Raw genomic sequence first — 22,052 nt, 5'->3', positions numbered from 1 at the left:
CTGCTTTGTCAGGAGCCCAATTCCTGGGGGTAGCAGAAGGAGCCCAGGTCCTCAAGGCAGCCTGAGATGGCAGCTCACACCTCAGCGGGGTACCCTGCCCCTTTTCTCCAGTGCAGTTCAGCATTGAGGTTGTCTATTCCCGGTCGGCGATAAAACCTGAGCTGTTTTCCTTGCAGGTTCCCCCTCCTTCCCCCAACTTGGGGGAGTAGTAGGAGGGAACAGGGGAGGATCACTGAGGGGGCAGAGGGATACCCCGGGGATCGGTGACCTGGCCCTCTTGCAGGTTCTTCACCAGTTGTGCAAGCCAGCGTTTTGTGGTGGTGTCATCTTTTAGCACCTGGGCGAAAGTCGTGTCTTTCAGCTGGTCAGGGAGGCACTGCCTGAGCGCTTCACGTGCCCTACATCAGAAACAAACACACCAACCAGGGAGACCAACAAATAAACCCACATTTGGGGGACAGGTAAGAGCCCTCTCATTATACATAAATATCCATAATTCTGGGATATCTATAGCTCTGGATATTATATTCTGGGATTCTATAGCTCTGTCAAGTTACTTTAAGAATTCAAAATTCTTTAAACGTTTCTATTAGTTATAGCTCAGAGATTTCCAGGATCTGTAGTCTGCAAACATTTTCAGAATGATGCCCCAATGTAGAATGTTATGACAAAGCAAAGTGGAACTAAACAGTATAGTAATTTACATCAACTCAATTTTTTTACAATAAATACTGTCAATATATTCATGACATAAATGTATGGGTAATAAAAAAAGAAATATAAGGGTTATAGTAAACGAAACATTTCCAAAATCAGTACATTTATGGGATATAACATGAACTTTAATTTTAAACTAATACAAATTTGTCTATTTACAAAAACTGTTTCAGTTTTATAGTTAAACCTCAATAAAAGATGACCAGTAAAAACAAAATTATGGTAGCTACGTTACTGAACTTTTAAATCTTTCATTTTCTTTAAAAGATGACCAGCAGAAGGTCAAATTTGAAAACCTCAAATAGGTAAATGTTAACAATATGTCAAGCTGTTTCAAACAAAGTGATGACTTTTGTACTTGGACTATTCTCTTTGTACAAGTAGAAATATAAGTAAACATTTTCAAACTGGAGAAAACAGGAACCACTGAAGAACAGGACAAAACAGTAGAAGAAATAACTAGGGTTTGAATATACCTCAGTGGGAGGAGATAGAGTTCATATTAAATCAAGTTATCCCTATTCCTAGGAACACAGAAATTACCCCATTATGTGGTTGAGCAGAATCTGAGCAAGTGGCTTTAAGCATAAATTATGGATTGGCAAAGCAAAAGGTCAAACATTTCTAAAGTGCATTAGATCTACAATGTATGATTTCTGGCAGAAAGATTATGAACGTTAAGGAGATAAAAATAATTAGCTCAAGGAAGGAACTTACAGGAATCAAATAGAGAACTGGAACTATTACCCAAGAGCCCTCTGGGCATTTTCCCTTTCTAAGAGATCTTTGAAAATATGCCTCACTTTCTGACCACTTGGATAGCTATATACAGTTCAAACCACAGGAGTAATGAATCATAAAGCTTCCCTAGAAATTATCTGGACTTTGGAATTTTAGAGTAGGGTACAGAGAGACAAAATGAACACAGGGAAATTACAAAATTACAGTGGATAGATACAACTCTGATGAATTTTTAAATTCAGGACTTCAGATTTTAGAAGAGATTAACCAAACTGTCTTAGAAAAACTAAATATAGTTATATTCCTTCCTTCTACTAAAGATAAAGGAGTTATGCTATGGAAGGGGCAACAATTAGCCAGAGTACTTCCCCCAAATCCTAGAAATCCTGTAAATGTTTACCTGGGATTATCTGAGAGTCGAAGGTAACATCTCACTACATGCTTCAGCAGACGGGCAGAAGGCTCTTTGGATAGCTGCAGGACCATCTTACCCTAGTTCCCCCAAACAAGGTGGTAGAGTCAGAAATAAAAAACAAAAATTCTCGTTGACATTGGACATCAGATATTCCAAGAATCATTATATAAGGTTCTATAGTTGTTATCTAAAGCTGCTCAGTGTCAACTGCAAAGGGACTAAGCCCTGGGATCAGAAGTAGCTTCAAAAAGGGGGATGATAAAAGAACTTACCAAGATCATGGCAACATGGGAGAAACGCTCATATGTTTGACATATGTAAGCCAAACCAGTGTCATCTAGGAGTATCTTCTGGAGGATGAATGTAGCAACCTGAATGAAGTAAAACAAAATCAAGGAGTCCAAAATGTTGCTAAGACTTGTTTTCCAACTATTTATTCATTCTCCCCAAAATAATCATGAATTATCCACAACTTGATGAGAAAGTCATAGTACAAAAAGTATTATACATAATACTATTATATTGAACATTTTTCTCAACTCCAACATAGAAGGAATTAAAAAATATTAGACCAGTTCAAGTCAAACAATTGTTATGATTCTTTTTCTTGGCTGCTCATCAGAACCAACTGTGGGAATTATTTTATCTTACTACTTTACTGGGATAGAACAGAAAGTCATTAGAGAGCAAAGTAAGAGATAAAAATCCTAGAAAATACAGCACAATAATGCTGCGAAAGCAAGACACCAGAATAAATGAAAGAGAAATCATCAGGCTGGCCCAAGACTTTACTGCAATAGTCAATACTAGAAGACAATAGGACTATGACTTGATATATATAAAGAACAGAAATAATACACTTATGCAGTGAGAAGTAGGTTCAGAGAAAAGGGAGAAACTTAAATTTTTTTTTTTTTTTTTTTAATTTTTACGTAGAGACTGGCGTGTAGGCCAGAGATGTGGGGGGGTGAGAGGTGAAGTGCAGTGGTATGTGTGAAAGGATTCACTAGAGACAGTGTGGGGAGCAGAACAGGTGGATTTATTGAAATACACTGCTAGGGGAAGCAGCGGGCAAGAGAGGAGGGGTCTGCTGTGCCATTCTGTGGGATAGTTCCCAGGCCAGGGATCAAATAGTCTGTAGTAGTGATAGTGCTAGGACTTAACCTCTATGCCACCAGGGAGGCCCTGTTTAACTTGATATTCTTCTGAAGGCTCTGGGTTTTAAATTATCATTTCATAACAGTTTTTATTCAATAGTGAAAACATTCACAAAGGTTTCAAAAAGCCCCAAGGGAGGTAGAAAATGAAACCAGGATCAAAAACAAGTAGATCAAGAGTCAACACAATGTAGACTATAAGATAAAAGCACATACTGTTTTAGAAAGTTCACTTCCAGATTCCATTATGCGCAAACACAAAGGAATAATTTCTGTTGTCAACAAAAAGTTGATTACTTCTTGCTCATCTGTTTTCACCAGGGCCCCTAAAGAAAATGTAGACAAATTTATTTCAAAGTGAGGATTTCCAATTAAAATTAACTTATATTGTTCATGAAGCTAATTTCTTCTTTATTATGATGAAGGATTAGATCAAAGATTAAACACATCCCTTCTTTTATAGTATAAGCATTTAATAGTATAAAATGTCCTTTAAAGACCTGCTTTAACTCTGTCTACAAATTTTTGTTTTTACTTTATTCAATTTCAAATATTTTCTGATTTCTGACATATTATTTCATTCATATTCAAATTTGCCTGGATAACCTTTGAACTGTAAAAAAAAAAAAAAAAAAAAAAGTCTTGGCCGAAATAGTCACCACTGCTTCTTCCCCAAATTAACTTGGAGAAAGTGAGTTTCAGAAAATATATGCAAGAATGGACAACTAGTTAATACTGTCCAAATAATTTTTTCATTCTTCCACTGCTTTTATTCTTACATCATCCAACTGCAGTGGTCAAAAGAGAGCAAAAGTGTGATGACTGAATCACGTTAAGGACATCAAATTTTTTTTTTGGCAGAATCATACTTCTTTTTTTAACCCTACAAAAGAAATTTATCTAGCTTAAGAGCAGAAAAAAATACACTGGGAAAAAGTTTCTAATTAGAGTACCACTTGGAAGGAAATATAAAAAACAGAAACATTCATTTGGAGTATCTGCGATAACACTTTAAAAGTAGGAAAAAAGGTCTCTTAGAAGTAGGTCTTAGAAATAGCAAATTTTAACTTATACTTCTAAATTTGTGCTTTATAATCAAAGAGATGAGAATACAGGTTAAATATAACAATAATCTAATCAAAATGATGCTTGTATAGCCAATGATCTTATTATTTGGGTAGTATCTGAGTAAAAGCTATGAGAAAAAGACATTGAAAGAAGAATCATTTGAAGAAACCTTCTTGAATGTATTTGCATTTCACAAGTACAAAGACAGTTCTTTACTACTTTAGAGTCTGAGTTCTAAAATAGCTGATCCATCATTTTCTTTTCTTTTTTTTTTTTTCACATTTTAAAAGGACAGGTTTTTTAGGGAAAGGGGAAAGAAAAAGAGACATCTGTACAGTCACAGACAGTCAGGAGAGCTGCCTGATATATCATTTTTTGGGAAGATTTATTTATTTATGCATGTAAGAGCTGGGGTACAAGGCCAGAGATGTGGGAGTGGTGAGAGGATTCACCAGAGACAGAACAGGCAGATTGACCAAAGTACACTGCTGAGGAGAGCAGTGGGCGAGCCAGGAGAGGTCTGCTGTGCCATGTGGGTTGCTCCCTGGCAAGCAGGAAGCCGGGGATCAAACTTGTGCTGCAGAGGAAGCGGACAGCTTCATTCATAGGTTGTGTGTTAACCCCTTGTGCCACCAGGGAGGTCCTGATGTATCATTTTCTTAAGTAAAAAGTATTTTAGACACATCTCTCATAGTAAACGTATACGGAAACATTAAGCGTGCAAAATTTAAGTGCAATAGCAGAAGGCAAACTCCTCAAAACAAAACAGCTCAGAAGACAACACAAAACCCAAATCAAATTCTTATTTCTGTAATAATATTCTCTATCTGTTGACTGGTTTTCACTCGCCCTACAATTCCAGTAAATATTTCTACATATATCCTGAATTTAATCCCAAATGTTGGCACTTAATAATAGCCTTACTAACAATGCTCAGAATGGGGTTTCATAAAAGTCATCGTATTTTTATGGGCCTCCCCGGTGGCGCAGCAGTTGAGCGCTGGGTTGCGAAGCTGCCTGCGGCCTCTGCGGTGGCAGTTAAATCCCTGGCTGCTCCCCGGCCACGGGAGGAGGGTCCCACATGGCGCGCAGACCTCTCCTGCTGCCTGCTGCTCCGCTCAGCAATGTACTTCGGTCCTTCTGCCTGCTCTGCTCCCTGCTCTGGCTCTGCTGAATTCTCTCACCCTCCCACGCTTCTGACTGTACCCAGTGCATGTATAAACAAACAAACAAATAAATAAAACATGCCTCTATTAAAAAAAAAAGTCATCATATTTTGGATAACATTTGTTAGTGAAAATACTCTACATCAAAGTAACAATTAATGAACAAAACGATAAAAGGTAAGACAGAACACCCAACTTAAGACCATTATTATGAAGATTTCAGACTTGGAAAACAACCTTAATAACTTACCAATAACTCCAAGACTGGTTAGCCGAAGATACTCAAAGGGACGTGTTTTGCTGACAGTGTGCAAAAACGGGTACAAAAAAAGTGGGATGTGTGCTGCAAGAAATGCTGACCTAGAATAAAAAATAATTTAGAGCCTAGAATTAATTCTAAGGATTTTGAATATTCAAATTTCTAGGTGATAAGTTCTTTAAGTTCTAAATACTGTCTATGCAAGAAAATCTTATAAAACACTGATGCTGGTCATCAATGAGGATCAGTGGTCACTTTTACCCTCAGGAACATGTGGCAAATTGGTTGTCAGAAATTTTTGGATGTCACACCTAAGGGGATACTACTGGCGTCCAGTGGGCAGAGGTCAGGAGTCAGGAATGCTGCAAAACATCTTACAATGTACATGATATTTCCCACTAGCCCTCTGCCCCACCCCAATGCTGCAAAGACTTATTAAGCCCAAAATATCGTTGGTACCAGGGCTGAAAAACCTGAGTTCAGGCCAATGATTAAGAGAATATGTGATTTTCCTTGTAGTTAGCACCAAATGCATTAAAAACTGATAAAATACCAAAGTATAGATTTTTAAAACTAGTTCATAAAATGCAATCATGTACCCAAGAGATTCTTCTAGATGTACTCTTCCATCAAACTTACCACTGAGTAATAATCACCACACGTACATTGAGACACGATCTTATAAACTGATACAACAAAATAAAGCATAGTTAACAGATTTATCTGCTATGCTTAACTGCATACTTTTCCTTTTTTTGGTTAGGGCATTTCACACACAGCAAACATTTAAAAAATATTTCAATCTCAGCTAATATGTCAGGAAACTAATTGGAAATCAGTCTACTAATTTACATTATTTAGAGTTATATCTTGCAGGAGAGCCAACACTCAAAAATATTTTTTTAATATATCTTTGACTTAACACTGATTTATAACATTATTTAAATTTCTGGTATACAGTATTTTAATTCATCATCTGTTTATACCATATCATGACCACCACCTAGTTTCCATCTACAACCATAAAAATAACTCCCTTTAGCGGTTAGTCACCCTCCACCCTCTCCTTCCCTTCTGTAACCACCAATCTGGTCTCAGTAAATCTGTTTTTGTTTTGTTTGTTTGCTTGCTTTGCTCTTTATATTCCACAAGTAGAATCACAGTATTTGTCTTTCTCCTTATGACTTATTTCACGTAGCACAATATCCTTGAGGGTACTGGTCACCCAAGTTGTCACAAATAGCAAGATTTTATCTTTTCTCATAGCTAGGTAGTACTCCACTGTGCATGCATGTGTATGTGTGCCAGTGTGTATCAATTTTTAATCCATTTATCTACAGATGGATACTTATGTTGTTACCATATCTTGGTTATTATAAATAATGCTGCAATGAACATTAGGGGTATAGGTTATCTTTTCAAATTACTGTTTGCATATTCTTCAGAAAACAGCCAGAAGTTGAATAGTTGGGATCATATGGTATATCTACTCTTAAATTTTTTTGAGGAGCCTTCATACTGTTTTCCACATTGGCTGTACCAAATTACATTCCCACCAACGGTGTCCTACCATTCTCTTTTTCTATATACTCATCAATACTTGTTTTCCTTTTTGATAATAGCAATTCTCATAGTTGTGAGACAAAAACTCACTATCAACACTCAAAATTTTTAACACTCAAAGTACTCTTGCATTTCTTGAAAAACAGTATTCTAGAGCTGTCAAGGGTCAGTGCCAACCAAGCACTCAGATTTTATAAGGAAACTTACAAAAGAGAGGAAGGCTTTAATTAGATGACGATTAAGTGTCTTAGAGCCACAAGTTACAAAGCAGGGGCCTCCCCGGTGGTGCAGCGGGTTGAGCCCAGCGCTGTGAAGCTGTCCGCAGCCTCTGCAGCGTGGGCTTGATTCCCGGCCGGCCAGGGAACTACCCACAGGGCACCGCAGACCTCTCCTGTCGCAACTGCTACTCCCCTCAGCAGTGTCTTCAGTCTGTCTACCTGTTCTGCTCCTCGCTGTTTCTGGTGAATTCTCTCATGCTCCCACATCTCTGGCCTGTACCCCAATTCTTGTATAAATAAATAAATCTTAAAAAAAAAAGTTACAAAGCAGGATTTCCCTTCTCTTAATTTGTCAGATTTGGCAGGAAGACAAAATGTTTCAATTTGTATGCCAATCTCATCTACTACACAGGTTGCTGAGAATCCTGTGTTAAGAAAGATTTTGAAGTCAAATCTGGACACAGAGAAAAGGCCCTTCAAATATTTACTAAACTCTCACATGGCATAGCGATGGCTACCATGGGTTCAGGAGGGAGCTGTATGCCTGACCTTCCCTCAGATGTGACCACTACTCCTTTAAGGTTCATTACTATAAATGGGTAAAGAGCAATGAGATGGTATTTTTTGGTTTTAAAAAGGAAGGAAAATTTGACACATGCTACAACATGGATGAAACTTAAGGACATCATGCTAAGACAGACAAGCCAATTACAAAGAGAAAACTACTTTATGATTAGGTATTCACAGTAGTCAAAAGCAAAAATACAGAAAGTAGAACAGTGGCTGACAGAGGCTGGAGTTTGGAGAAATGGTGAGTTATTATTTAATGGGTGTACAGTTTCAGGTTTTTAAGGTGAAAAAAGTTATGGAGATGCATGGTGGTGATGGCTGCACATTATGAATGTATTTAATACCATTGAAATGTACACTTAAAAAGAGTTAAAATGCAAAATTTATGTTATGTGTATTTTACTACAATAAGAAAAAGCAAAAGAAAAATATAAAAGAATAAGTTAAACAACACTGTATCATTATTACATTAACGTGGTGAATTAGAAACTAGTAATTCTTTAGGGAAAAAAAGTAAATGTGCGTCCTGAAGAGTCACACCCCTACACATACACCCTCCTGCATGTCCGTCTTCCTACTATACAGAAAAAGTTTGGGATCACATTTGATACAAACCTTTGGTCAGAGACTTATCCAAAGCATTTACCTGGTTTCTGGGTGTGATGCCACACATTGCAGTAATGCCAGAGCATTGCAAACTCTGTTAGACTGGTGTGCTGTCAAGGTGGGTGGGTTGATAGATGGATAAATATTTACAATTTCCTAAAAGAAAGGAAATTAGCACCAGGAAATTATCACAACTTATTATAAAATTCATTGCCATGGTATTAAAACAAGAAACTTAAGGGCCTCCCTGATGGCGCCAGGGTTAAGACGCAACCTATGATGCTAACCGCAGCCACTACAGCATAAGTTGGATCCCCTGGCCAGGGTGCTACCACATGGCTCGGCAGACCTCTCCTGGCTGGCCTGGTGTTCCCCTCAGCAGTGTATTTCAGTCAATCTGCCTGTTCAGTTCCCCACTATGTCTCTGGTGAATCCTCTCACTGCCTGCACCTCTGGCCTGTACCCCAGTTCATGTATGCATAAATAAATATACATATTTTAAAGATTTTATTTATTTATGCAATAGCTAGGGTACAGGTCAGAGGAGTGGGAGGGTGAGAGGACTCACCAGAGACAGAGTAGGGAGCAGAACAGGCAGATGGACAGAGAGCATTGCTGAGGGGGAGCAGCGGACACAACAGGAGAGGTCTGCTGCGCCATATGGGAATCTCCCTGACCGGCCGGGAATTGAACCTGCACTTCAGAGGCTGCAGACAGCTTCACAGCGCTGTGCTCAACCTGCTGCGCCAACAGGGAGGCCCATAAATAAATAAATCTTTAGAAAATAAAATTTGAAACAAGAAACTTAAAGCCCTCTAATTCCACATGCCCTGTAAGAACTGAATCATCAAAGAGGGAGCAGAAATAAAATATTCCTGTCATTTAATCAAATATATACTTAAGCCATCTGCGACACTTCTACATATCTCTGGGAAGATTTCTATGGAAGCAACTATACTTCTTTTTACACCCTGTATCTGCAGAGGCTTTCAGATTACTTTCGTTATTATTCACAGTAATCAATTTACATTCATAATCCCTCCTTTTGTCAACACACTTCTTTAAGTTATGGTGAAGAGATAGTTGGCCTAGAAAAAGAAAGCAAGTGAACTATAGTGACTCATAAAGAAGTCTGAGTATGGTCAGGTAGCAAATGAAAAATGGAAGAAACAAGAACATTGGTAGGGATGTATACAAACAACAACGCATGTATTTGCTCTCTGTAAAAGATGATCATTTACTAAATATAATTCCGTTTATTTTAATAGCAAAATCTTACATAGAAAATGTTCCTATAAGAAAGATTAGTTTCGGGGGCCTGCCTCCCCGGTGGCGCAGTGGTTGAGCACTGGGTTGTGAAGCTGCCCGCAGCCTCTGCAGCGCCGGTTCGATCCCCGGCTGCTCCCCGGCCACCGGAGGAGGGTCCCACAAGGCGCGCAGACCTCTCCTGCTGCCCATTGCTCCCCTCAGTAGTGTACTTCGGTCCTTCTGCCTGCTCTGCTCCCTGCTCTGGCTCTGGTGAATTCTCTCACCCTCCCGCGCTTCTTACTGTACCCAGTGGTTGTATAAATAAATAAAAAATAAATCTTTAAAAAAAAAAAAAGATTAGTTTCTTGGCTACGTACAGCAGGGATAGAATACCTATTTCACATGCTGCTCCCCTTAGCAATGTACTTCAGTGAATCTGCCCGTTCTGCTTTCCAGTCTCCAGTGAATCTTCTCACCCCACCCCCTCAGCTCTGGTCTACACCCCAGTTCTATGCAAAAATAAACAAAATCTTTAAAAAAAAATTAAGCAATAGATGATCATTCTACTATCTTGATATCTTCAGACTATACCTTATCAATTTATTCTCCACCAGGGACCATTCTGGTCAGACCCAAGTAAGTTTTCTATTCTTTGATGCCTAAGTGTACCTATCTTAAATTCTACAGCCATTTTTCTCTTGATCTTAACATTTTGTTTCCCCAGAATATATCCTGCGTCCTTATACTTTTCTTTTTTTAAGATTTATTTATTTATTTATTTATTTATTTATATATACAAGCACTGGGTACGTCAGAAGCGCAGGAGGGCGAGAGAATTCACCAGAGGCAGAGTGGGGAACAGAATAGACAGACTGACGAAATACACTGCTGAGGGGGGCAGTGGGCACAGCAGGAGAGGTCTGTGCGCCATGTGGGACCCTCGCCGGTGGCTGGGGTATTGAACCGGTGCTGCAGAGACTGTGGGCAGCTTCGCAGCCTAGTGCTCAACTGCTACGCCACCAGGGGAGGCCCCGTACTTATACTTTTCTTATTGCCTTTTTAAAAAAAAAATTTTGCATAGAAGAACTGGGGTCTAGGCCAGAGGTGCAGGAGTCGGGGTGGGGGAATGAGAGGATTCACCAGAGACAGAACTGGGAGCAGAACAGGCGGATTTACTGAAATACACTGCTAAGGGGAGCTGCCTGAGAAATAGGAGCAGTCTGCTGCCCCATATGTAGGTTAGCTCCCCATATGTAGGCTAGGGATTGAACTCAAGCTGTAGTGGTGCTAGTGCTGAGATTTAACCTCTAGGCCACCAGGGAGGCTCTTATACTTTACTATTCACCTTTGCCACCGGCCATTAAGAATCATTTTGTCGTTTCCCTAAAGTTAAAGATCTCAAAGTGTAGTTCTTAGACCACCTACATCAGAATCACCTGGGAGTGGAGGGAGGTGCTTGTTAAAAAAATACAGATTTCTAATCTCAAACTAATTAAATCTCTTGTGTAGTATCCAATAATCCTTAAGTGCTTTTTGTGAGTAAATTTTTAGAAATGCTAACATTTAACAAATAATCCTCCTAAAATCTTCACAATCATTTAGACAAAGGCAGAGAGATAAATAAATGTGATGTTACAGGATTGAAATGCCACTTTTACTCACCTGTAAAAGTGCTGCAATAGTACCAAATGAATGCCACAGCATGGGTGCAAGGTCCGGAACAGATTCTCGCTTCTTACTTAGTTCCAGCAAAGCATTCTCCCTTGTCTCGGGACTGGACAGCTCATTGATCCACTGATAGATCTTTTCTCTATCCACTTGAGCCAGTGCGGTTGGCACAGGCTTCAGGTGAAAAACAAGAAAGCAAACATGAGTTTCATTAGATTCGAACCAAGTATCACTTTGTAGTACTGCTTAGAGTAAATATATTTTTCATAAATACCGAGGGTACTTTTCTAAATGTATACATTTGACGTAAACAAATTTAACTCCTTTGGCAGTGTATTTATCAAAATCTAGAATGCACACACCCTTAACTAAGTCCACGTTTAAGAATTTATCCTATAGATATACTTGGGCTATACCGAACACATACTAGGATGTTACTGTGGCCTTGTTTTAAAAGCAGAAACTTTAAGTAATAGCTATCAATAAGAAACTGGTTAAATATGCATGGTACCATTTTTATATAGAACACTATATTTCAAAAAAAAAAAAAGAGAGATAGCTCTCAATGGACTAAATGAAAACTAAAACAAAGTGCAGAACAGTATATACAACGTGCTTACATTGATATACATACACATAATGCTTATATACTCAAGCACAATGTTTCTAAGAAGACATATAAGAAACTATTAACTATAGTTATCTCTAAGGTTGGGATTTATATGGGAGACTTTTCATCCTATACAATAAAATCTTTTAAAACTTTTTCTTGTGGGGCCTCCCCGGTGGCGTAGCAGTTGAGCATTCGGTTGTGAAGCTGCCCGCAGCCTCTGCAGCACCGGTTCAATCCCCGGCTGCTCCCCGGCCACGGGAGGAGGGTCCCACATGGCGCGCAGACCTCTCCTGCTGCCTGCTGCTCCCCTCAGCAGTGTACTTCGGTCCTTCTGCCTGCTCTGCTCCCCGCTCTGGCTCTGGTGAATTCTCTCACCCTCCCGCGCTTGCTTCTGAATGTACCCAGTGCTTGTATAAATAAATAAATAAATAAATCTAAAAAAAAAAAAAAAAAAAAACAAAACAAAAAACAAAAAAACTTTTTCTTGTGCCTATAATTCTTGAAAGAAAAGTTACCCTGTCCCCACCCGTTATCGGTCCCTCCCCAATAATTCTGTCACCACCCCCCCACACCTTGATGGAGCAGAAAACCTATGTGACTTGAAAAATCTCACCTTTCTAATGTATCTTATACATATTCTACCTCTATCTCTTTGAGAATCACTCATTTCTTACTCATGTAGTAGGGACTTGTACCAAAAGACATGCAGAATATGTGTTCACTGCTGTGCTGACAATCACAGTATTGTCCCCCAATTTTAGCATCTCTATAATCTTCTTACTTGTCAAATAGCCTTGTGGTCTTAGTTAAATCCCTTAATTATTCTTATCTGGAAAATAAGATGGCGGACTAAAAAAATGATTACTGCTACTATTTCTAGCTCTAAAATCCTAACAAATTCATGGTGATTGCTACCCTTATGCCCAATATTTTCTCACCTAGTTCCTCCCAAACAATGAGGAATAAAAGGGTGGGCAGACAGAAAAAAGCATCTATGTTTCTAAGACATCACTAAAGTTTTGAGGAATTAACTTGCTCACTCCATCCAACTATGAAACATATTCCAATGTTTTCTTCCACTGTATGGCAGATTCTTGCAGTATTTACACGTTCCCATTATACCTCAGTATGATAGAATTGCACAGAGGGATAAGTTGAAGAACAAAACGGACAACTGTCTTTGCTGAGGAATAGAATGAGTCTAAGGTGGACTCTGAGGTATATTCACATTTACTCTACTAAACTGAACAGCTTTCTATAAATGGATACTTGATTATAAGCTTTTAGCTTGATGCTTATCAATTCATACTTGCTTGACAAAATGAATCACAAAGTATTCTGCTAAGTGGGCTGAAATACCATGCAGCTCAAGTCTTCTCCAAGTGCCACAGAGTGATCTGCTAAAAGCCGTATTTTGACACCATTTTAATGATGTTCCTTCCTCAAGAAAACATGTTTCTAAAACAATATGGTGTAGAAGGAATAGGACAGTTTTCCCCTCTCCCAACAAGAGCAGTATTGTCCAAACACTTGCCCTTTCTATGCATCTCTATAGTTAGGTTAAGTTAGTTAAGTTAGGTTCTTAACTTAAAAAATTATTTTTGGAAGTGTAATTCCCGCCAGAAGACAGGGTGTCCTTAGAGTATTACATCACTTTAAAAGTTTAGTGGAAACCAGGGCTAAACTTTTAGCTCTGGGTTTCCTGTCTTGGACCAACAATCTAGTAAATAAAGGGAATCTTACAGTCACTGCACCAACAATAAATCTATCTTGGTTATTCATTATTGAGTCCAGTCAATATCTCCTAAGTCCCATTATTCAAACACCACCATAAGTAAGCTCCATCATCCCCACTAAATTCAGTCTGTGACTCATATCCAGCATGTCTTTAGCCCTCTCTGCCCATGGGAGACCACGCTGCCCTGGTAGCTACCAATGCACAGGTTCTGAACACCAGGCCTCATCCCTCCCTATATGTTCTCTTTCCAGAACTGGCCTGACTCCAGTAGAAGAGACAGTGCCCCTTGAGTGGTGCTGGTACTGGAGGGCCAATCCCTGAGGTCTACTTGGGTCCCTAGGCCATGGCAACCTGCTATTAGCAATATACCAACTTTTGAGGCTGCTTGTGGAAACTGCAGCATCAGTGAGACTTTGGTTCTAAGAGTTGGGGACATCAGGTAGGTGTAATGCAGTTCTCTCAGGTTTGGTGCTATGGAATCTGTAGCCATTATAGCATGGTAGGCAATGAGGGCAGTTTGGTACCAGGAAATACCTGGGATAAGGACCCTCCTTTTCATCATTATTGAATTTTGCTCCAATTTAATAGCAGGAGTTGGTTTATACCCACAGAATACCTACTTGTTATGGGGGGAATACAATTATTTCTTTTTTCCCCCATTTTAATTTATTTTTATTTTTTCCCTGAATATTCAGATTTTTTTATTTTAACATTTATCATTGTTTTAATTTTTTAAAAAGATTTATTTATTTATACAAGAACCAGGGTACAGGCCAGATGCGTGGAGGGTGAGAGGATTCACCAGAGACAGAGCGGGGAACAGAACAGGCAGACTGACGAAATACACTGCTGAGGGGAGCAGCCGGCGAGACAGGAGAGGTCTGCCGCACCATGTGGGATTCTTACTGGCTGGTCAGCCGGCAGGCCAGGATCAAACCCACACTGCAGAGGCTGCAGACAGCCTCACAGCGGGGCGCTCAATCACCTGTGCCACCAGGGAGGCCCTGTTTTAATTTTTTAAACAATATTTGCTTCCCTCCACCCCCTCAGATTGAGTCCCCATAGAATACAATTATTTCTTAAAATAAAAATGGGAGCTAACGTGTATTGTGCTTACTCTGTCAGGCACTGCATAAATAAACACCATCACCGCATTGGTTTTATAGATAGGGAACTGAGGAACAGGGATACTATCTAAAATTAAGTGGCAAAGTCGGGGTTTTAACCCAGGTAGCCTGGCAACAAAGTCCATACTCTAACTGCTTTGCCAATGCTGCTTCTAACCTGCCTGAAAAATTAGGTCTGATCTAAAGATGACTTTCTAAAAAACTATTACTGTGATTTAAACAGAGATAGAGAACTTACAAGAATCTAAGACAAAAGTTAAAATGTAACGGCCATTACTTCAGCAGAATCTGCAAGAACAATCAACACCAGGAGCAATTTCATTGATGTCAAGAAAAATTTACTTATTGAGACTATGAGGCACTTAACAACCATCATTTTAAAAGAAAAGTCATTGAAATAGTTTGACATATGACTCAGACAAGGGCATAATTTAGCAGGCGTGTGCATGTGTGTGCGCATATACATACATACATCAAGTAATTTTATAAGTCAGAAATTCAGTTACTTTTTAAAATTAAGAGAAAAATATCTTTACATTTTAAACTACACATTGATTTATCTATTAATTTGTTACTAGACAACTGACAAAATACTTTGGAGACTATCCCTGCATAAAACTCCAAAGCACACCTCTAACACCTTAGGAGACTTTGGTGTTAACAAAAATCCAAAATGTATACAAATCTCCCCTTCTGAATCCAAAGGATCATTTAGGCAAACCTTTCACAAAAACAATAGAATCTGAAAACTGGTTTCTTTCTAAAAGGGAATGAGAAGTGAAAGAGGGGATGGGTGGATGAGGGAAGAGAAGAAACTGTGTGGCATATTTTTGTTTGAAACATGATTTCATTCAATGTCCACAACAATGTGGTTATTATTCTCATTCTACAACTGATGAAACTCTAAGTAAACAATGTAGGCAAACATCACATACCCAGAAACAGTCATTTATGAGGGACTATTAGTATTTGACACTTAATTCCAAGATTAAAAAGGCATATGATTGCATGTTTTTAGTTATGGTCTGCTAAAGCCTGTGGTCCTTTCCTTTTAATATGTTTTTAAAAGTTTGTATTATCAAAATTTAGGAAGGAATCACTCTTTTTCTCTTTAACAGGGTGTTAATAGAAAAAGTATTTCAAAACACTTTTTTCTTTTAACAAAACTTAGCACAAGCAAGACATTAACCATAGTGAGCCAGTCACCAATGGTTAACTCCAAGAATCACACAGGGTTGTAATTAATAGTTGGTTATCTCTGAAAGAGCTAAACTATGTGAAAAAATACCTAGAAATTAAATAAAAGTGATCGACATTTATCCATAAAAGGAAAATAGGATTTCTCTCCCTCTGAGTGAATTTAAAAAGTTGGTATTGATGACTTTCTTAAATAGAAAGCATTGCTATCAAAAGAATTCTATGTTTATTGACCTGCTGGTTTTCCTACTAATGAATATGGGACAGTGAACAAGGAAAGGAATTAGATTGATAGAGATCATTGCCCCAAATCTGGAGGTGACTCAACAGATGGCTTTAGCTGTCTACATAATGAAGATACTCTAAGAAAACACACTTTCTGAGGCCTCCCTGGTGGCAGATGGATTAAAGTCTCAGCGCAATCAAGCTTATTGCCAACCACTGCAGCATGAGTTCAATCCCCCACCAGAGAGCTAACCCACATGGCTCAGCAGACCTCTCCTGTCTCACCCACTGCTACCCTCAGCAGTATATTTCAGTAGATCTGCCTGCTCTGCTCCCCACTCTGTTTCTGGTGAATCCTCTCACCCATACCCGAGTTCTTGAATGCATAAATACATTTTAAAAATCTTAAAAAAAAAAAAAAAACACACACTTTCTGAATGATGCTAGAGGAAAACACTGAATTAGCTTACTATTACATCTTCATAAAATAAAGGCCAGGATGTCCTTCAAAATTACTTTTTTAAAAATTAAAGTGAAAAAGCAAAGAAAAGTTAGGGAATTGGCTTAAAGCTTCAAAAGGAGACATAGAACCATTCAATATCGGGGCTGTCCTATAACAGAAGGACAGTGTTTGAATTAGATCCTTCAGAGTGCAGTGTTCTTTCCACTTGCCAAAGAGGAAGGCACCTGGGAGTCCAGCACAGTTGGAACAAAAAAGATATAAAGTGACTAATGATGCTGCTGAAAAGGTGGAAAGTGAGGGGGAAACAGTTTAAGGATGTTAGAACTGCCAGTGGAAATCAGTGGGACTTTTTTTTTTTTTAAATACATACCTAATGTCCCCTAAAGGCTTACCTTCGATTGCATCAGATCAGTAGTATAGCATTCACTATAGAAGACCCATTATCCCTGAAGAGGTACAGTTTTACTAACCTGACGCAAACTCCAATGTCTGTAACAAGTTTTTTTTTTTTTTTTTTTTTTTAAGATTTATTATATTTCTGCATAGAAGAACTGGAGTGTAGGCCAGAGGTACAGTGGGTGAGAGGATTCTCCAGAGACAAAGTGGGGAATAGAACAGGCAGATGTACTGAAATGCACTGCTGAGGGGAGCAGGGGGCAAGACTGCTGTGTGATGTGGGTCAGGCCGGGGCTCAAACTTGGTACTACAGTGGCTGGCAACAGCTTGATAGGGCTGTGTCTTCCACTCCTGTGCCACCAGGGAGGCCCACAAAATGTTTTTTTTTTTTTTTTTTTTTAAGATTTATTTATTTATGAATACAAGAGCTGGGGCAAAAGCCAGAGGTATGTGGGGGGTGAGAGGATTCACCAGAGACAGAGTGGGAAGCAGAATAGGCAGATTGACAGATGTACACTGCAAGGGGAGCAGAGGGCGAGTCAGGAGAGGTCTGCTGCGCCATGTGGGTAGCTCCCAGGCTGGGGTCAAATTTTAAGATGTTTCTCAAGTTATCTCAATTCCTTTTTCTAGCATCCTGCATTCATTTGTGATCACAGTCTTAATGTTTCTCTAGCCTAAGGGATGATTTATCTGTTACTTAAAAAAGAGAACTAAAGATAAATACAAGTACAAATTTTCATCATTAGATAAAAAGTAAGCATCTTCTCAACTAGTTCAGATTATTATGGGTAGTGTTGCATGTATTATTAACTCTTCTCAATTTCTGAGTGATACATTCCTTTACTCAGATCAGAATAATACAGGCAATTTATTCTAATTAAAGGCATGAAAGATTGGGAAATAAGTGGCTCAATTTTTCTGTTTCAGTCTTCTCACTAACCAAATATTCTTGAATGAGTGGTACAAAGGAACTTGTCAAAACTTTTGTGCAATCTTAACAGCCCAACAGGTGAAAATATATTTAAAAGTTCAAGTTTCAAATAAGTGTAAGGTATTGTAAAATTAACTGAATACTTATTATAAGTAATGTGCCACAGCTATAAGGGCTTTTCAAAAAATGCTTGAGGGAAAAACTGAAAATAAAAGGAATTGAATAGGTATAGAGTTTGGGGAAGGCATAGGGAAAACAAAACTTTGGTCTCAGGGCCTGGAGAAGACACAGATTTTGAGAGACAAATAAGCTAACCTTTTCTTTGTTTAAACTGCTTTTCCCTGCAAATCAAAACTACCATGAGAGACCATCTCACACCAGTGAGAATGGCACATATTAAAAAAACTAGCAACAACAAATGTTGGCGAGGGTGTGGAGAAAAAGGAACTCTTCTGCGCTGTTGGTGGGAGTGCAAACTGGTCCAACCACTATGGAGAGCTGTGTGGAGATTTCTGGACCTACTAAACATAGAGCTTCCATATGATCCAGCAATTCCACTCCTAGGTATTTACCCAAAGGACACAGAAACATCCATTCCAAAGAGCACCTGCACCCCTATCTTTATAGCAGCACTGTTTACAATAGCTAAGCTTTGGAAACAACCCAAATGCCCAAAAAATAAATGACTGGATCAAGAAGATGTGGTACATATATACCATGGAATATTACTCAGCATTCAAAAAAGATAAACACATGCAATTTGCAGCAACATGGATGGCGCTGGAAGGGATCATGCTCAGCGAAATAAGCCAAAAAGAAAAAGAAAAATACCGGATGGTCTCACTCATAGCAGGAATCTAGAAAACTTAAATAAGGGACCAGGAAAATGAATATAAGAAAGTGAAAATCAAAATCAACAAAAAACTATGAACCAGAGACACTTTTTGGGGGGTGGGGGGCGGGAGGGGAAGGATTGGGGTCAGAATGGGGCGTTTGCAATTGTATGGGGGAATATAAAAATAAAATTAAAAAATAAATAAATAAATAAACTGCTTTTCCCCTACCAGCAGCAACCTCATCTTTGGACTTCTTTCTAAATTACATGTATAATGTGGGAGAAGAACAAACCCCCCCCCCCAAAAAAAAAATCAGGAAAATATAACCACCTGAGAAATATAAAAGGTACCTCTCCACTCTGAATAGTTACACTTAGAAAAATGGTGACATATGCCACTGGTCTTGGAAATGACAATGTTTTCTCTAACCTAATCACACTCAGTTCACTTCTTTAATTTAAAGTTAAGGCAACTTTTTGGTCCTCCATTTAGTACTCATTCATTTACCTGGTAATGCAATTTAAGTGTACTACTCTCCTTAAGTCACTTCACCTCAGTGAAACCAAAAAGGTTGGGACAGGGTGCTCAGAAGAATGTGTTTAAATCACATAATTCCTTTTTCCCATCATGGCTATGTGCTCTCAGTAGTAACCTCCCTCACCTATCCCGCTTTATCCAGCAAACAGGAACTCTCAACCTTATGCCAGGAACTGTCCTGGTACTGGGCTAACCACACTATCTCATGTCCCTGGCCTCAAGAGGGAGATAGAAAATAACCAAGCAAACAAATACAAAACTTGCAAATTGAAATCAATGCTATAAAGACTACTCAAACAAAAAAACAATTGGAGTTTACGAACTACTTTAAATAGGAGGGTCAGGGAAGGCCACTCGAGGCAGAAACCCAAGGAAAGATCGCCCAATTATACCCACAAGCTGTATGTGGACCTAAGAGAGGGGGAGTAAGAACAGCATTCCTGGAGCAGAGATCAGAAACTGCACCTTGAAGTGGAAAAACACAGGCAGAAGGGATGAAACGGCGGCCAGCTTACAGAGCAAATGACAGAAGACGACTGCCTGGAAAGGCAGTAAAGACTATCTCGTACAGGTGAGGCCTTACAAGCCTCCGCAAGGTGTCTGGATTTAATCTAAATGCAATAAGAAGCCTTAGCATCTCAAGATCCATTTTTCTTGTGAAAAGATCCCGCCGGTAAAATGAGAAGTGTGAGAAAAATTTGAAAGGCAGAAAACCGCAACTCAGACGTAGTAATTATTCACTTTTCTGGGTCTCAGATTTTCCATGTGCAAAGCAAGGAGGTAGAGCCAGAAGCCATTTCCTTCGCGCTACGAAGTGCCGGGCGGTGAGTTCCGAGAGCACCGGCCTTGTCAGGCTGACCGCGGAACTCGCCTCATCCCCGCCGCCGCCGAACACGCAACTGGCGCCCAGAAACTGTTGGTCCGCGCAGTGAATCAATGAATGGTGGATCCCCGCCGCGAGGGAGGGGTTCCGAGCGCCGGACCAGGCCCCGGGGCCGGAAAAGAAGCCTATCGCCGGTGGGAGAGGCCGCGCGAGCCGGCCGGCCGGGGAAGTGGGGCCGGCTCCACACACCCAGGCGCGGGGCGGACCCGGCCCGGAGCCTCGGGGGTAAGGGCCGGAGGAGCCAGAGACCCGGCCCGACGCAGGGGACCAGGGGAGGAGGCCGAAGCGCCGCGCTGAGGCTCCGGGCCCAGCCCGGCGGCACGGGCGCTTACCGCAGCCGTCGCCAGACTGTGCATGTTGGGAGCGGCCGCCGCTCTCCTCCTACCGCCGGACGCGTCCGCCGAGCGTCCCCGCTTCAGCGCCTCTGCCGCCAAAGATGATGAGGCGCCGCAGCCGCCATCCGCCTCCGGCTCGCTCCGCCCCCTTAGCAGCCCCTGACCTTTAACCCCTGACCCCGCCCACACCACCTTTTCCCGCCTCTTGTTCCTTAGCCGAGTTTACAGGGCCGGAGAATGTCCTTTGCCCCTTTAAGATTCGGTACCGGAAATACGTCTGCCACCTACGAGTCCCCGCACCCCCCGACTTCAGGCAGGTATCCCAGGAGAGGGGCATGAACTCTGACCCCCCTCCGGTGGCCAGTGAAGAGCGGGAAAATCCGGGCCGTCTCGGAGGTATGCGCATGCCCACAGGACTGTAAGAGGGGAAATGGTGGGAGGGCGAGAAGTGCCCGACGTGGAAAAGTGCGCATGCGTACTACTTCCCGGCCGGGGCGGGCCTCCCCCGGCGAGACTTCGTTCGGTGGTGGGGCGGAGCGAGGGCACAGGAGAGGCGGAGTTTGCAAGCTAGCGCGCACGCGCCTAGTGTGGTCCGGCGTCGAGTGTGCGTGCGTGCGTGCGTGCGTGTTTGCGTGTGGTCACAGTTCCCGCCATCAGCCGCCCTCCCTGACTGGGGGGAGCGAGGGGTCTCGTTCCTACGTGCCGGGTGTCCCTTCCTTTCCTAGCCCGGGCTCCTCCCCCTCCGCGCGGACTCGGTGCTTCCGGCAGGCCAGTCGGGGGCTCCGGACCCGCAAGCGCAGGTAAGGCGGGCCCGGCGAGCTTCTCAACTGAGCCGTTTTCCGTAGCCCCCCCACCCGCCCCGTGCGGTCCGCCCACTCGGCGTTCACTCTTCTGGAGTTCGCCCCGCGGCTGCTCAGCCTGCCCCCAACCCCTCGACGCCCCCCTGGCCTCGCAGGTACCCTACTTGGGTCCCCCTACCAGGCTTTCGCTCTCCTTTTACCTGGTCTTTAATGTCACTCGCTCCCTCCGCAACCCAACGTGGCCCCTTTTCGCAAGGGCTGTCATCGCCCTCCACTCGCCCCTTAGCGAGGCCTGCTGTGTCTCCAGGTGACTTCCGTTGCCATCCATCCATCAGGCCTTGGACATGGTATTCTTCTCTCTTGACCATTCTTCACTTTCTTTTCCCTAGCCGGGTCTAAGAGGCTTGAGTTGTATTTTTGTCGTGCATTTGGTTGCTTTCCATCTCTAATCATCAGATAAGGTTGTCAGGTTTACCCACTTTAGGTCATTTTCCATGAAAGCGAATTGTAATTAATGGCATAATCCTGTGTCCTGGAGCGTTGGCCTGTAGTGGTTTTGTGGTAGTTCTTTGAAA

General features: G+C 41.1%; 1 protein-coding gene across 1 annotated transcript; it reads right to left on the bottom strand.

The window, feature by feature from the left end:
• Positions 1-229: 229 nt before the first annotated feature.
• CNOT9 (CCR4-NOT transcription complex subunit 9) lies at positions 230-20,698 on the bottom strand (the record flags this gene model as incomplete). Its single annotated transcript, XM_084253737.1, has 8 exons — positions 230-398; positions 1,859-1,950; positions 2,146-2,244; positions 3,247-3,356; positions 5,515-5,624; positions 8,521-8,636; positions 11,391-11,570; positions 20,675-20,698. 8 exons carry the CDS (start codon positions 20,696-20,698, stop codon positions 230-232), a joined length of 900 nt encoding a protein of 299 aa, XP_084109863.1.
• Between the last annotated feature and the right edge of the window lie 1,354 nt (positions 20,699-22,052).

The sequence above is a fragment of the Talpa europaea genome (assembly GCF_964194135.1).
Source record: "Talpa europaea genome assembly, chromosome: 1".
NCBI lineage: Eukaryota > Metazoa > Chordata > Mammalia > Eulipotyphla > Talpidae > Talpa > Talpa europaea.
This window is presented reverse-complemented; position numbering and strand designations above follow the sequence as displayed.